The sequence below is a fragment of the Apteryx mantelli genome, chromosome 3 (assembly GCF_036417845.1).
Source record: "Apteryx mantelli isolate bAptMan1 chromosome 3, bAptMan1.hap1, whole genome shotgun sequence".
Taxonomy (NCBI): domain Eukaryota; kingdom Metazoa; phylum Chordata; class Aves; order Apterygiformes; family Apterygidae; genus Apteryx; species Apteryx mantelli.
Window position 1 is genome coordinate 137313651 of NC_089980.1, and position 14124 is coordinate 137327774.

Consider the following 14124-nt stretch of genomic DNA (forward strand, 5'->3'; position numbering starts at 1 on the left):
AGGGCTAGGAGAAGCTAAGTAGGAAGAAAAAATTAGCATGCAGAAATCAGTAAACTCTCCAATTCAGCTCAGCTGCACAACTAAGAAAAGAAATGTGTAATGCATACACATCCCATTTATGTTCACGGAGACAAGGTTATGAAGTATGTGCTTATCCTTCTGGATATCTCTAACAAAAAAATCCTCCATTGTCCAGTATCTGGAGGTATATAAACATCCACAGTGCAAATGTGCATAAAAACAAGCACTAGAAAAATAACCTCAGCTATGTTTTTGCACCACAAATCTAACGGAAGAACTATCAGCAAATAGAATTCAAAGCTTTCTTCCCATTTCTTTTTTCCAGCTAAATAAAATTAAATTAGGACGGAAATAAATTCCTTACTATTTAATTACCATTTTTTATTCACCATTTATGAAATACCATGCATAAAAAGCTTCAAAAAGCTCTCAGAGTATCTCAGTCAAATGCAAAGCACACAATAACATGGACCCATTCCGAAATATAAAACCAGCCTATATTGCACAGAATTAAGGGACAGAACCCTTTTTCTGCTTCCCTGGTTATACCTTGTCCTCTGTTCACATCTCCTCTTGGCCAACAGCCAGCACTATCTTCAGAGAAACGCTCAATTTTCCATCATAACTGTCCTCCGTGTACTCGATCTGTGAGTGTGTCGGGAAAGAGAAATTGTATGGCGCATCCCTATTCTATATAATCAATCTAATTATTTAATGCCCGGGCCATGAAACAGAGAGGGCAAAAATTGCTAGATAGGGAAGAGACCATATATATTCATAAAAATACTACAGGGAAATGATGAATCGAATCCAAAGTATAAGAGTGTGGAAGTATTAAGAAGTATGGATCATCTGAATAAATACGACAGGTATCACTGATCCATCCACTGCTGACACTCCTCCTTGTTACCATGCTTTCCAGGAGCTGTAGGTATCTACGAATCAGTTAATCCTAAAGGCATGATGTTCTTTATTTTGTCTGAGATGTTCTGAAATTTCAGTTACACTAAATATTTACATTCGAGACCACGCATACTACTAAGAGTTACCATAGGAAATTATCTTTAAATCCATATATTTTCTTTAGCATTTATAAGGCAATTTCTTATGAGTTCAGCATTGTCTATAAAATATCACTTTAAAACATCTCTTTTCACACTTTTTACTATATCCAGAAAGTTTCTGCATCTCTGGGTGCCTTGCAGCACTTATCCACAGTTGCTAAAGTGTCCGTTATTTGTTTGTGCTGCTGAACTTTTTACACGCCTCCTCTCAACCCCAGGTGACAGATTGTCAGTAAGAATGGTGCAACAACTTCAGCAGTTGGCATAAAAAGTGTTAACAAGAAAATAAACAGAAAGAAAACCTCTAAGCTGTTCTCCACCGGTGAGCACAGGAAAGCACGAATTTGCTTTAGCAGCAACATTAGTCAGTTGGCTGCCAGTGGCTCTATGTTTTCGATCACAGAAAGAAGCTGTAGTGGGTTATTCGAGGCGTTTTTATAAAGAACGCACTTGCATAAGTTGAAATAGAATCCATTTCCTGAGGATGTATAAAACAATACAAAAAGCAAAGAAAATACCAACCTTGTATTTTTTAATTTTGCTCAGAATCTTTGGGCATGCATCAACTCATCAGTTAGCAGGAGATGACAATGGGATGGAGATACCACCGCTTTCGCTACAGTTTGGATTGCAAGGTAAAAGTTCAGTATATACCCTGTCTCTGTAGTTACTGCAGTCAATCTTATTACTCTTCAGTGTTGTTCATAATCTGCAGGATTTTAATCACAAAGCTTAAAAAACAAAGAGAAAGACTTACCTGAGCAGATTTCTTTGTAGGTAGGGTTCGGGGTATATCCTCCTGCATAACCCACTTGAGTGGAGTAGACTCCTTTCTGTCTCCAAAACTTCCTCTCAGCTCCCCAGAAACAGCCCATACCTGAATTTTGCACGAAGTACATAACATTATGTCAAAATCTGATCAATACTAAATCACTCATTTGCATATTAATTGATATAGCCCGTACTGGAAGTAATGGCTACAACTGGCATGTGGTTGAATGTTTCCCAAGATTATGCATGCGGTAACTATGCTGGGAAATGCATTCCGCATCAATGAACGACTCAAAGAAAGCTTTATTTTAATAATGCTTCTGAATATGAACATATTACAGAAGACAAATCCTATAAGGGTTCAAAGGTCCAAAGTAAATCCTCATGCACATAAAAAAAAGTTACTTAAAAGGCAATCGCGCATACTTGTACAGCACCATTTTTACTTTAGTTGATTAGCAAGCTGTCAAAACACAATAATTTGTAGTAATGGCAAACAGTTATTTAATTTTCTGCTCTCAGGCATATGCAGTCTTTAAAGGTGGCAGCAATAATGGATTAAATTATATGCTATACAGGAGGAAAAATGCTTTAGTTTAACAATTTATGCATGCAGATACTTGATGTTCAGACAAAATTTAGGTATTCATTCACCCACATGGCCAATTATCAAAGGATAGCAGATCCTCAGCGGGTGTAAATCAGCAAAAATCTCCTGGTAATAGCGATCAAGGGCATTACATGAATGCCAGTGAGAAGGAATAAACAAGATTAAAATTCACAATTCTCTGATGGCTTAAATAGCGAAGAGAAGTTGGTTACTATTTGGAGGGCTCTCTAGAGCTGAAACATGTCATGTACCCTCTAGTGCTATCTAGCTTATCCCTGATTATGGGCAACGTATTTTCTCCTTCAATGATAATTTACTTCCTTTTCTTATTCCCATACTAAAATATTTGAAATAAAAGGCAGTACAAGATAAGCTAAATATCAATTACGCTTAGAAATCAATGACCCGTGCTGGATTTTCTATTGATAATAGCGCAGACATTTAGGGTTAAAAAATCACAGAAGTTTTCCTTTGAAGTACAACCGAAAGAACAAAGCAGTCCCTTCTATCAACTATGATGGCTCACAAAGGCATATTCTTTCTTTGAAACTTCAGATATTAACTTCAAACAAAAGTAACTTATTTTGACCAACTCCTGCCTCTGTTTCCAGTTGTAATGCACCAAAAATATAGAAGTAATGACTCAGATTTCTCCTTCTAATTCAGGTGTTCAAGCAAGGCGCATAAATTAGGATCCTAGCCTGCTTTTGGAGACCCTGGAAAGAGGCAGGCATCTCCTGAGGACAATGTGGCCCACAGGAGTTCTAAATTGCTGATCAGATTATAGTCATTCTCCCTTGGCTACAGAGATAGCTAAGGCTATTAGGCTTGGGGTCCTCAGTTAATTTAGGCTGGTGGCAAACTGCTCTAGGACCTCTCTTACAATTCCCTCTCTGTTTTGCAAAAAGAACAATTGAGAATTCCTATCCAAGAGAAGTTTTTCAGTCACTCACCTACCTAATAGTGATTTAAACTAGAGGGTATTCCTTTACCTGACACTATTATCTTATCTCAAGTAAAGTCTAGGGTGTTCTCCAGTAATTATGCCCCAAGGTCTAGTCAATTGATAGATAATCTGGTGAGACAGGTTTTATGCATTACACTGCTTATGCTCCATGATACAACCAGCAGTTGTGGTCCCATCGCTATTTAAAACAAAAACGTGACTAGAGCGCATCGGGGATCCCTGATGCTCAGGTTTCCTTCCCGCAGAAGTCAGAGCACATAAAAGGGGGGTAGTACCTGCCCAGGTCTCATCCCAATAGGGAGACAGGGCACGGGTGGAGAGGGAGCCTAGAGCAGTGACCTGGGAAGTGCTCCCTGGTCCGCAGTGGACACAAACTTTAGACACAGCCTTTGAGTCTTTGACCAAACAATTATTTAAAAGTATATTTTTAGACATGCTTCTATATACCTACGTACATGCAAAAGGGTGTGTAAAAACAGGTGTGCATGCAAGTTCCTTGCAAAAACATTGCATACAACCTGCCAAAATTCTCATCTCCAATAATTTTAGTAATTTGAAACATGTATGCAATATTCATTAACACCACTTTAATATCAAGGATATGTAAATTCTTGACTCTTTTACGCAGGACCTGCATATGGTAACAAAGTTCAGAGGCAAATGAAAGCATACACAACTTGGGGTATGAAGGCAAATTTCTCTTAAAAACAAAATTGAGCTTCATCATTCCTGTTTGCAGTTCTTTATTCCCCACAGCCAATGCTAAAGATGTAGCTAACTTCTGACTACTTGTTCATACTGCTTTATCTACGAGGACATTTTGGAGGCATTACAGAATTAGACTGTGGTGAACAATCTTGAAAAGTGCATCTGATTTTGCCAAAGTCAACATAAAAGAGAACACATCATTTTTAAAAAACATGCCTGGGGCAATTGTTTAATTATACAGAAGCCCTGCTGCATATGAAGTCCATCACAGGTTCCCAAACATGGTATTTTCCATTCTATTGCAAAGCAATAAAAAGTTAGGAATACAGTTTTTCTATGGCCAACCAGTCTTCTGGAAGAGCCTTCATTCCTTTTGATAATCATAATTCATGTTGTCAACAAAAGAATATTTTATCTTTCCATATGCAACTCAAAAACAGGGAGGAGGCAGGAGCAGTCTGCTTAAATCTCATCTATATTAAGTTTAGGTATTTAACCATGTACTCTGCCCAGACAATAACACATTTTTCTTATTTTTTAGGACTGCCTAAACTTGGAAGTTCCTAAATTCATTAGGTCTTTCCCAACTTACCATAAAAGTTTCCATGCAACTAGACAGTGGTCACTAAAACATGTTGTTTGAAAAAACAGGTGCCTTGCAGTAGCTTTCTTGTGATCAGGTTTAGGAGGATGGCAGAAGAGGTCAGCAGAACTCATTTAGAAGTGGGCAGATTTAGGATATTAGACCATTTCTGAGGATGGCTTTTGTTTTGTTTTGTTTTTTTCCCCCCAGTGGTAATGCATTTAAAAATGCATTTTCCTTCCAGTTGCAGAATCTGAAACCCTAAAATATCCCCCTTTCACCTGAATGATCTGTGTACTAGTCTGGGCTGAGAATCCCTCCTCCCGAGTGCATAGCAGCTAAGCTTAGCATTGAAAGACAGAAAGCGTTCGCCATTAAAATATTTTAAAGTCTGATTTGTCAGGGCACAACACACAAAACCTCCTCAGGCTCTGTAGAGCGCTGAACCTAGGACACCCCCTCTCCGGAAGGGTGTTCAAACCTTTAAAATATTGTTCAAAAGGTCCCTAAGTTCCATTATATGTCCATCGTAAGAGGAGGGTGAGGCTGCTTGGATCTTAAGCAGATGGAGTGCCCAACATCTCCTCTGTTCTCAGGGGACAGGAGAGGCATCCGGTGGAAGCAGCTGGATCACACTTCGTCAACACTTAAGATCCCCAGGTGGAGAAAGAGAAGGACCTGCCTTAGAGAGAGTGCTTTCTTTCTGCAGATGTTTTCTGCCTCTTTCTCTGTCTTTGGCATCTGAGAAGTATCTTTAATTTTATATTGATGGTTCTTTGTGACACTAAGAGCTTTACAGGAAGGACACAGTAGCCAATTTATCAAACTCACATTAGTTGGACAAACATGCCAAGTTGGTGGTGAGTGAGCAATTTCATCCACACTTAGGAATAGTAGAGACCCAAATGCTTTCCAGAACACATTCCTGCGCCACTCCACACCTGAGTGCAAACTTCTAACCCAAAGTTATGGACACCGCACAAATTCAGGTTTGAGTTCAGACACATGCATCAAGATCAAACAAGAAGTGCTCGTTCTTCTCCTATTTATTTCAAGAATTTTAATGACTGATAAATCCCTGACTCCAGTGCCTGAAATTACTGACCATCAGGGTAGTGGCCACTGACTCTCCTTGATCAAGAACCATTATTTAGGTCTCTCTCCTTGATAGCCCTCTCCGACCTGTTGCTTTGACCAAATGACCTACATCCTCATCATGATTTCTTGCACTTTTTCTTCTCTGTAACCAGTTTATGTCTGGATTCCTTGTGCCCTCCTTCCTCTGAGAGACAGACGCTTTATTCCTTTGGCGAACTGTACTCATCATTTCTCAAGTATGTGGGCACTTTGCACAAACAATAAATCTTCACATCCACGAAAACGGATAAAATTGAAATCTTTGTCATAATAAAAAAAAAACCCTGCTAGTAAAGGGACATAATTTACAACAACACAATACTAAATTGCTTTCCACTGTATTAATACATTCAGCAGTTGGTGTTTGTTATTCTGCTAAAGTGGTGCCATGTTCTAGGGAGAAACTGTCACAAGGAGAGAAATACTAAGAATAAAACCCCACATAATATTCCTGAGTTATGATATTAGCTCATAAAATGCCTATTCCTCAGAGCACCGACTGCCTTAAGCCATGTTTAACATGAACAGAGATTACTGAAATGGGGGGAAAAAATCTCAGTTAAAGGCTTCAGACATTCTTGTAATCCAAAAAGTTATCTTTCCTTAATTATTGCTACTCTAGTAAGAAAACTGAAGATGTTCCAAGTAATTAGATACAACACAGAGGAAAAAATACAGTATAGAAAAAAGAAATATAGAAGGGAAAGAAGCCACTCATGATATAATTTGAAAGTAGAAAAAAAGAATGTGATTTTGAACTATTCATGAAATAATTTACATAATCCCCTGTACTGGTTAAGTGAGTGAAGCTCTAGAGCTAGACAGACAGCATTAGGAGGCATTCCTAAGAGAAGGGATTTAAAAAAAAAAGAGAAATACTGGGGAACATACTTTTAAACCCAAAAAAGTGTAATTTAAACATAATGGGTTTTGCAGAAGACTATTTAAACATTGAAGATATTTGTCACCTTTTAATCGCTAATTTGTAAAACAAAAACTATTCTTTCAGTGATGGGTTTTGACTGACTCTCAATTGGAATTTCAAAAGGCATTTAAAGATTTTACGCTTTTGAACTTCAAAAACAAACAGATTCAAATGGGAATCTTTAAAGGTTCATTCATCCTTATAAATAATATTAATCATACAATTTGGAAATAATTGCTAATACCTCTATTCCTTTCTAGCATCTACAGTCATTTTGTCAGACTGTTCTCTTTATTTATACATGTATTTGTATCTTCTGAACAACTCTTTTTGTACACAGCCTCACACTCAGCAGAACATGTGTTTCCATAGGCAACCCAGATCATTTGCATATTTGCAAAAAGGAGTTAGCATAAGCTGAAGCTTTTCTCTAAAATAATGAAAGCAAATGTTACTCCGATAAGAGAGATATACATCTCATTGTTAAAAATAACCTTTAATAATTTTGCAATTTTCATGAAGATAAACTGAACAGAATTGAACCCCAGGTGTTTACTTTCTTGTGGGATGAATAGCTTTAAAGACTATGTTAACCGTACTGACTAGGTCTCCATTGACTGTAACAGGAGCTCACACATTTAGGGATTAATTTATTTGCCTAAACAAAGACATCCAGTGCCACTTGAGATGCCTTAGGATATCCAAGACATCTATCTACACAAGGCTGACATAAACGACACAGGACTCAGGAGAGACACGTGACCAGCTTGAATGGCATCCCAAGGCCAGGCTCTTGCACATCTCCAATGTAGCTAGTTACATATTTTAAGGCAAGAAAAATGAGTCCATGCCTCATATACAGGCATGGACACCCCTTCTCCAATGAGTGTTCCCATCACATCTTTCAAAAATAATACTCAGATTCCATGACGTAAATTCAGATTCATGATTCTATGATGTCAATTGGCGCAAATGGGAGATTCACAGCAAAAGTGTATTCTTGATCCAAACTGAAACCTAGTAAGATGCACCCATTACGTACTAATTGAAGTCTATGAAGTTCGGAGCTCCACAGATGCCAAGGGAAGCTGATGCCTCTGGGAATCTCAGCTTTCCACTTAAACTCGGAGAAGGCATATTGTTTTTACATCCATTCTTTATATACTGGTTAATTTTTATATTTTCTCTACAACATGCACACGTGTACGGTATTCTCATTCACGGCGCATTCTTTTTAACACAGCTTTGCCTCCTCCTTTAACTTCGTGGTAGATCATTCTCCTCCGAGCAGCATCAGGTGCATACACAACCAGACGCCTGCCTGACAGCTCAACGATCTATCACTCCCGCCAGCCTTATTTACAAGCGTTATCTCTCCCCTGCCCTCCAAGCAGCTCAACAGGACATCCACAGAATCAGAGGACTCGTTTTCTCATATCCTGACGAATGAATGCATTATTTCCATGGCATGCCAAGTCTTTGCTGGCCCACAGCCTGCAATCCCTACACCTTCACTTCAAGGCACTTTTCCACGCAGCAGATTAAGAAGCTGTTTCAATGCCAGGCAGAGAGCGAGGCTTCATTGCAGACGATGAACTGTAAAGGCTATGCATCCTGCTCCTCCTTCTGTTAGCAGGATTTTAGAATGTATGATTGCACAGAACAGGGGAAACTCTCAGTTTTAAATACACACTTTTAGAAAAATAAAACTTGCTGAGGGAACAAAGAGCAACGTGCCCTGGAAACCTCTTCCCTAACCCCAGATCAGCATAAGTCACCGGACAGGATCTATCCAAAGCTCAGCAGCGCACAAGACGGAGGAGACCAGCTTTTGTGCCAGCTCATGTTCTGAAACCCTCAAAGCAATGGCTCTGCCAGCTGCTCAAATGCTACAGTACCCAGCCAAAAGTAGCTGGGGGCACAGGCTGCTCCTATACATTGAAGCAGTAAAGGACAGCCAACGGTGCATCCCACAGGTCTACCTCAGTGGATCTTACCCTCGCCAACATCTCTCTGGGAGGAAGACACAGCTGCCAGTACCCCCGCTTCTCTTGGCCAGTATGGGATTTGGCACAAATTTCGAATGCGATTTTTTTTAGTTACCTCTATAAAATCTGGAGAAGCCTAGGAATTGCTCAGCTGCTTGAACTGAAATGATATTTTTCCCCAATTGGAAGGGATAAATCAAACCTCAGCAAGATATACATGCATATAATAATGCTCATTACATACATTTCCACCGAATGCTAACTATACATGATTGTTCTTTTCTCTTATAAAATATTGTGTAGTGCAGTTGGTACAGCTGATTGATTGAAGTCAGTCCAGCTACTGATATTTCCTAGTACTGAGCCAAAGAGAGATTCATGCTGTGTGCACCCAAATTGCAAGGACCAATTTTTGTACTTTGCAGGTTAAAGTGGGTACCCTGCCTTCTCCCTGAAATGTCAGGCAAGACCTCGGTATGTACCATCATGTTCCCATTCCCTCCTTCTCACCCAAAGAGAACACGGGCATGGCAGCAAGGCAGCTGTGATGTGATCCAGCAGGTCTCCCAGTCCGGATGATCAGGAGACCAGGACATCCTGGCACCCCACGAAGATCACCCACTCTGCGGTCTACACACAGCTGCTGTGTCCCTGGTTACAAGAACCTTCCTTGAATTTACGTAACGCAACAGCAGCAGAGTTCCAGAAGGTTAAATTTTGTTCTCTGCAGGGAAATACGCTGGTCTCTTTGACTTTACTGTGATTCTGGACACCAATCCAAAAGTAGTGCTGGATCTCAGAATCACATTTCAAGTGAATGAATACGTCTTTGTCAAATACATTCACGCTGCTTGTGCGCTTACACAATGGTTAATAAGGGCCTGAAAATCTAAAATGACTAAAGCCTTGTCCTCATAGACACCAAGATCAAAACAGAGCATGAATTACCCAAGAGGCTCTGTTTTCATTCCTTTCAAACTCCTGTTGAGAATCTGGAAGGAATTCCAGATTCAAATGTAATGTTATCTATCTTTTACATAACACCGGAATATGTAGGATGCTTTGCTGAGCCATCTGGATGGATATAGGATTAATGTTATCAATCGGGATTTAAAATAAAACTGTATTATTGATGTCTTTAGGGATTTAACGTGCAGCAACCACAGAATATTTGAGCAATCACAGAATATTTGAGATCACTGGAAAACAATCAACTAAGAAAGGGTTGGGAAGAATATAAAAAAAAATTGAAATGGAGAACAAGCTCAGCTGAAAGAAATAAAACTCCTGATGACAGATGGCATTAAGCGGATGATCTTCCTAGATAAGCATTGGCTCTAATGCTACAACAGGGTTGATAAATATGTTGAACAGCTTGCCTGGGGCAAGTCAAACAAAGCCCTCGGCAAGAAATTTAAAATGCAGTTTGCCTAACAGAGCAACTAAAGAGGAATTTCTTGGCTCGCCATTTTGCCAAGATGTGTTCTGTTCACACTGCATGAATTCCCAGAGAAACTGTTGGGTTTGCTTCTTTTTCCATAGGAGAAGCAGAAGCCTCATGTTCATTCAAATTAACAAATGCCCAGGCAATTCATTCGTGCCAGTATGGTAGCTGCTGACATTCAAAGTGTGTGTGCGTGCGCATGTGTGTATATGTATGTATGTTTGCATAAAATCTGCACAACAGATTAGAATTATTGCAGGAGGCAAAGGATAATATCATAATAAAAAAGGAATATTTTACTGTCAAGTGAAAAACTGCCTTGTTTTCAATATGAAAAATATGTATAACATGCATAACATGCAGGTATGACTTTTGGAAGACCCTATAAGTCAACAGCACCCACACTGGGAAAAGCAACATAGATAGACCAACAGACAGATAGATAGATAGACAATGATTCTTAAAATCCATTTATACAACCCATCATAAAAGCATGTTACAAGTTATAAACAACATAAAGCCAACAGTATTTCAATAATTTGAAGCCAACGTCAGAGATGTTAATAAGGCACAAACCATAGCTACTCTGAATTTCACAGTTACAGTAGAAGAGATCTCAGATACTCCTATTTAAATGCAATTCTGATCTTAACCAGCAGAGAGCAGGGACATACACGCCTCGGTGTATTAAAGTACTCTCAAAGATGGCCCTACCCTCTGCCTCAGTATTCTTTCCCCACCCAAAAGAGAGCAACATTAACATATAAACCAACTTTATCCTGAAGGCCAACAAAACTGTATTCTGGTGAGTCCTCATGCAAAGAAAATCCCACAATTAAAATCCTCTCTTGGAAAACTTCTTTCAAAAAACGCTGATCTGAAAGACTGTCATCACACACTGGAAAAGAATACACAGAACCAGCAGAGGCCAAATTTCCAGACCTTGGAGATATGCACCAAAACGTGCCCGTAGCTGTGACACCTTTTCCTGGCAGAGCCAGGATGCGGTTCGGGAGGTAAAGGCTGGCTCACCTCGGCTCTAAACCATCAGAGCCAACACCATGAATTGCTCCCAGAGGTGAACAGGAAGAGAAGTAGTTCACGGGAGATTGAGGACAGCCGACGACCGCTGTAGCTCCACCTTTCTCTGCAATCTTGGGGTACAGACATTATTCTTAATGACTGTTCCGCATCAATTTGTTCTGCGTTAATCAGACTCGGCACTTTCTTAATGACGAGAGAAAGGTTAAAAGGAGTGGGAAGTTGTGCAAGGTTCTTCATTAGGCCCCAACATAAACATACAGGTCACAGGCTTTACGTCCCGGCTCCCAAAAGGACACCAACATGAGAATATGCCATAGGAGGAAGCCTGGCAGCAGCTGTTTGGGCTTGGGGAACTGTGTTTCCTGCCTCCTATAAAAAGCAAATACTTAAATACTAATTCACACGCATTTAGCTCCTTTCATCCAAAAACATCAAAGCATTTTGCACACAATAATTAAGCCTCACATGAACTATAATTTATGAATTTTTACTTGAAGTACTCCACAACTGAGGTATGAGTGATCCCAAAGCAAAGAAGCACTTTCGGAAACATCCAAGAATTCCAACTAACAGGTCTTTGTTTAAAATGTTTCTTTTTCAAGCTGCAACTACTGCGTGATAGAAACAGTGCTTGATAAAATTCTGTATTTTCTAACTCTTTCCTTCCTGTGTTTTGGTTGATTCATATTCTACAGCAAAACTTTGTCTGGATAAAAAGTTGCAACTTTCATCTTACTCATCTTTTGCCAGTAGAATATAGCTGTAACATAGTAATATGAAAAATAAGACAAAACAAAGAACTGTCTCCAAAAATACAGAAAATATATCTGAATATTATGATTGCTTTGAAATGTTGAGCCAAATATACCAACCGGTGACCAGCCATTGATTCCATTACATTTAGACAGGTGCAGAACTGGTAAAAACGGGATGAGAAGAAGGCTTCAGAAGTTCAAAACTGAATGCAGACTGTAAAAGATCTTCTCTCCAAGGCTTCTTACTATCAGTAGTAGCATTACTATTTTCAACAGCACGGCACATAAAAGCCTTCGTCATGGAATTGAGTCCCATCATGTTGGGTTCTGGGTGCATGGCACAAGTGCAGAACAAAACAGCAAACTCCCAGAAAGTTTAGTTCTCTACTCATGGGGCCATTGGGATAGGTACATTCCATAAATACGAAAGAGAACTGGTACTAAGTGTACAATTCAGGAATTGGAAACCAATAAATACCTGTTTTCTTTAGTGGTTGGGGATTTTGGAATATGCTGAGTGGATGTTCATCCCTGGGAACAATGCAGCATCATTGCCCACGAAGGTGCAAGTTTAACAACTGAATCACGTATAAAGCAACATTGCACTAAAAATGGGTATGACCAGCAGAAAAGAAGCGCTGTTCACAACGTAAGAACACTCAGTCCTTAAATGCAAAATATTTGGATTAAAATTGTAGGCATTCATGTCATTTCATTTCACGATTAAAGAGCAGTCCTAAGAAGTACTGTAGGCACCTGATGTTTCTTGGCCACATAGATGATGACTGAAGTATCCCAAGGACACAGAAAGGAATTTGTGACAGAAAAAAAGAATACCAGGGTTTAAGGCCAAAATTCTGTCTCCTTTAACTTTTTGCTTGTTTGAATTTTTCTTACAAAATAAATAATTGGATCAATAAAAATGTGATGTGTATGAATAAAAGAAGCATGAGCTCTTTGCCCATCTCTGAAGTGCCCAAACATGGAAGCAAGCCTTAATCTGAATTAACACAACAGAATTTCCAAGGATACAGTTAATAAAGAACACATTATGCCAGCTTGTGTACAGATAAGTTCAGTCTAACCTTTTTTCTCTCTCACAACTTTGTCCTTGCAAGAGGGGACTAGTTTCTTAATATATCACCTTTCAAAAGTCTGTTAGGGATAAAAAGAACCTCTGGGACAACAACATGTGAAAGGGATTGAGAAAGGGCTACATGGTCCTATCATCAAACTGATTATTTGCTTCATTGGAAGGCATCACATTTTTATTTTCAGTCATTGATTTGAGGCTTTCAAATCATTTTGTGATCTTCCTTTGCTCTAAGCATTCCAGCACTTCACACCAGAGATTCATTTTAGATCATCCTCGGTCATTTGACACACTTTAGTGCTCTGCTACTCAAGCAGAACTTGATGTACACATGAAATAAGAGATGTCATCAGGGCCGTGTAATCCATTTGAATTCTCTCAAAACTGCGTCTTTCATATAAATTCATCTCTGCGATAATAGCAGTGCCTTACCCTTGTTTTGTGAAAATCTCTGTAATCTATTGGCAACCTTTAGGGAGCTTGAAATCAACAGAAGCAAAACCAAATATATTCTACCATTATAAAAGCAAAGCACCACAGACATTTTGTTATGGGCAGAATAAGAATCACTTTTAGGGCTGTGAGGCAGAAAATAATAACTTGTTTACAAAGTTAGTTTGCTGCAAAGAACAGAAATCTTGCCTTTTTTTTCCCCTTTTTCAATACCTATTGCTAAGTTAAATTAACTGCCATAGACATATTCAGAAAAAGCAATCTCATATTACTTATTTTATTTATAAACTTAGATTTTAGACAACAATAGAAAGCTGTAGGCACCCTGACAATTATTTAAACTTACAATCTATAATTGCTCAGGAGCACAAAATAATTACGTTCAAATAACAAGCCGAGGCAACAAACAGCCCCTTAGTCCTCCTGTGTTCCCCAGCTCCACAGAAACATACTCTTACCCATTTCCAATAAAAGCCCTAAGTAATAAACGTCTTCTGAGTGTGCCTAGAAGATCATTAAAATTAATCTATTTTGGACCAAAGCTGTCCTTACTGGAAATAT

General features: G+C 39.0%; 1 protein-coding gene across 1 annotated transcript in view; it reads right to left on the reverse strand.

Moving 5' to 3' along the window:
- Positions 1-14124, reverse strand: part of MSRA (methionine sulfoxide reductase A) — a 297786-nt gene that overhangs the window by 147534 nt on the left and 136128 nt on the right. The window contains exon 3 of the mRNA XM_067294424.1: positions 1843-1962. Coding sequence (XP_067150525.1) covers positions 1843-1962 — 120 coding nt within the window. The remainder of the gene's footprint in view (positions 1-1842; positions 1963-14124) is intronic.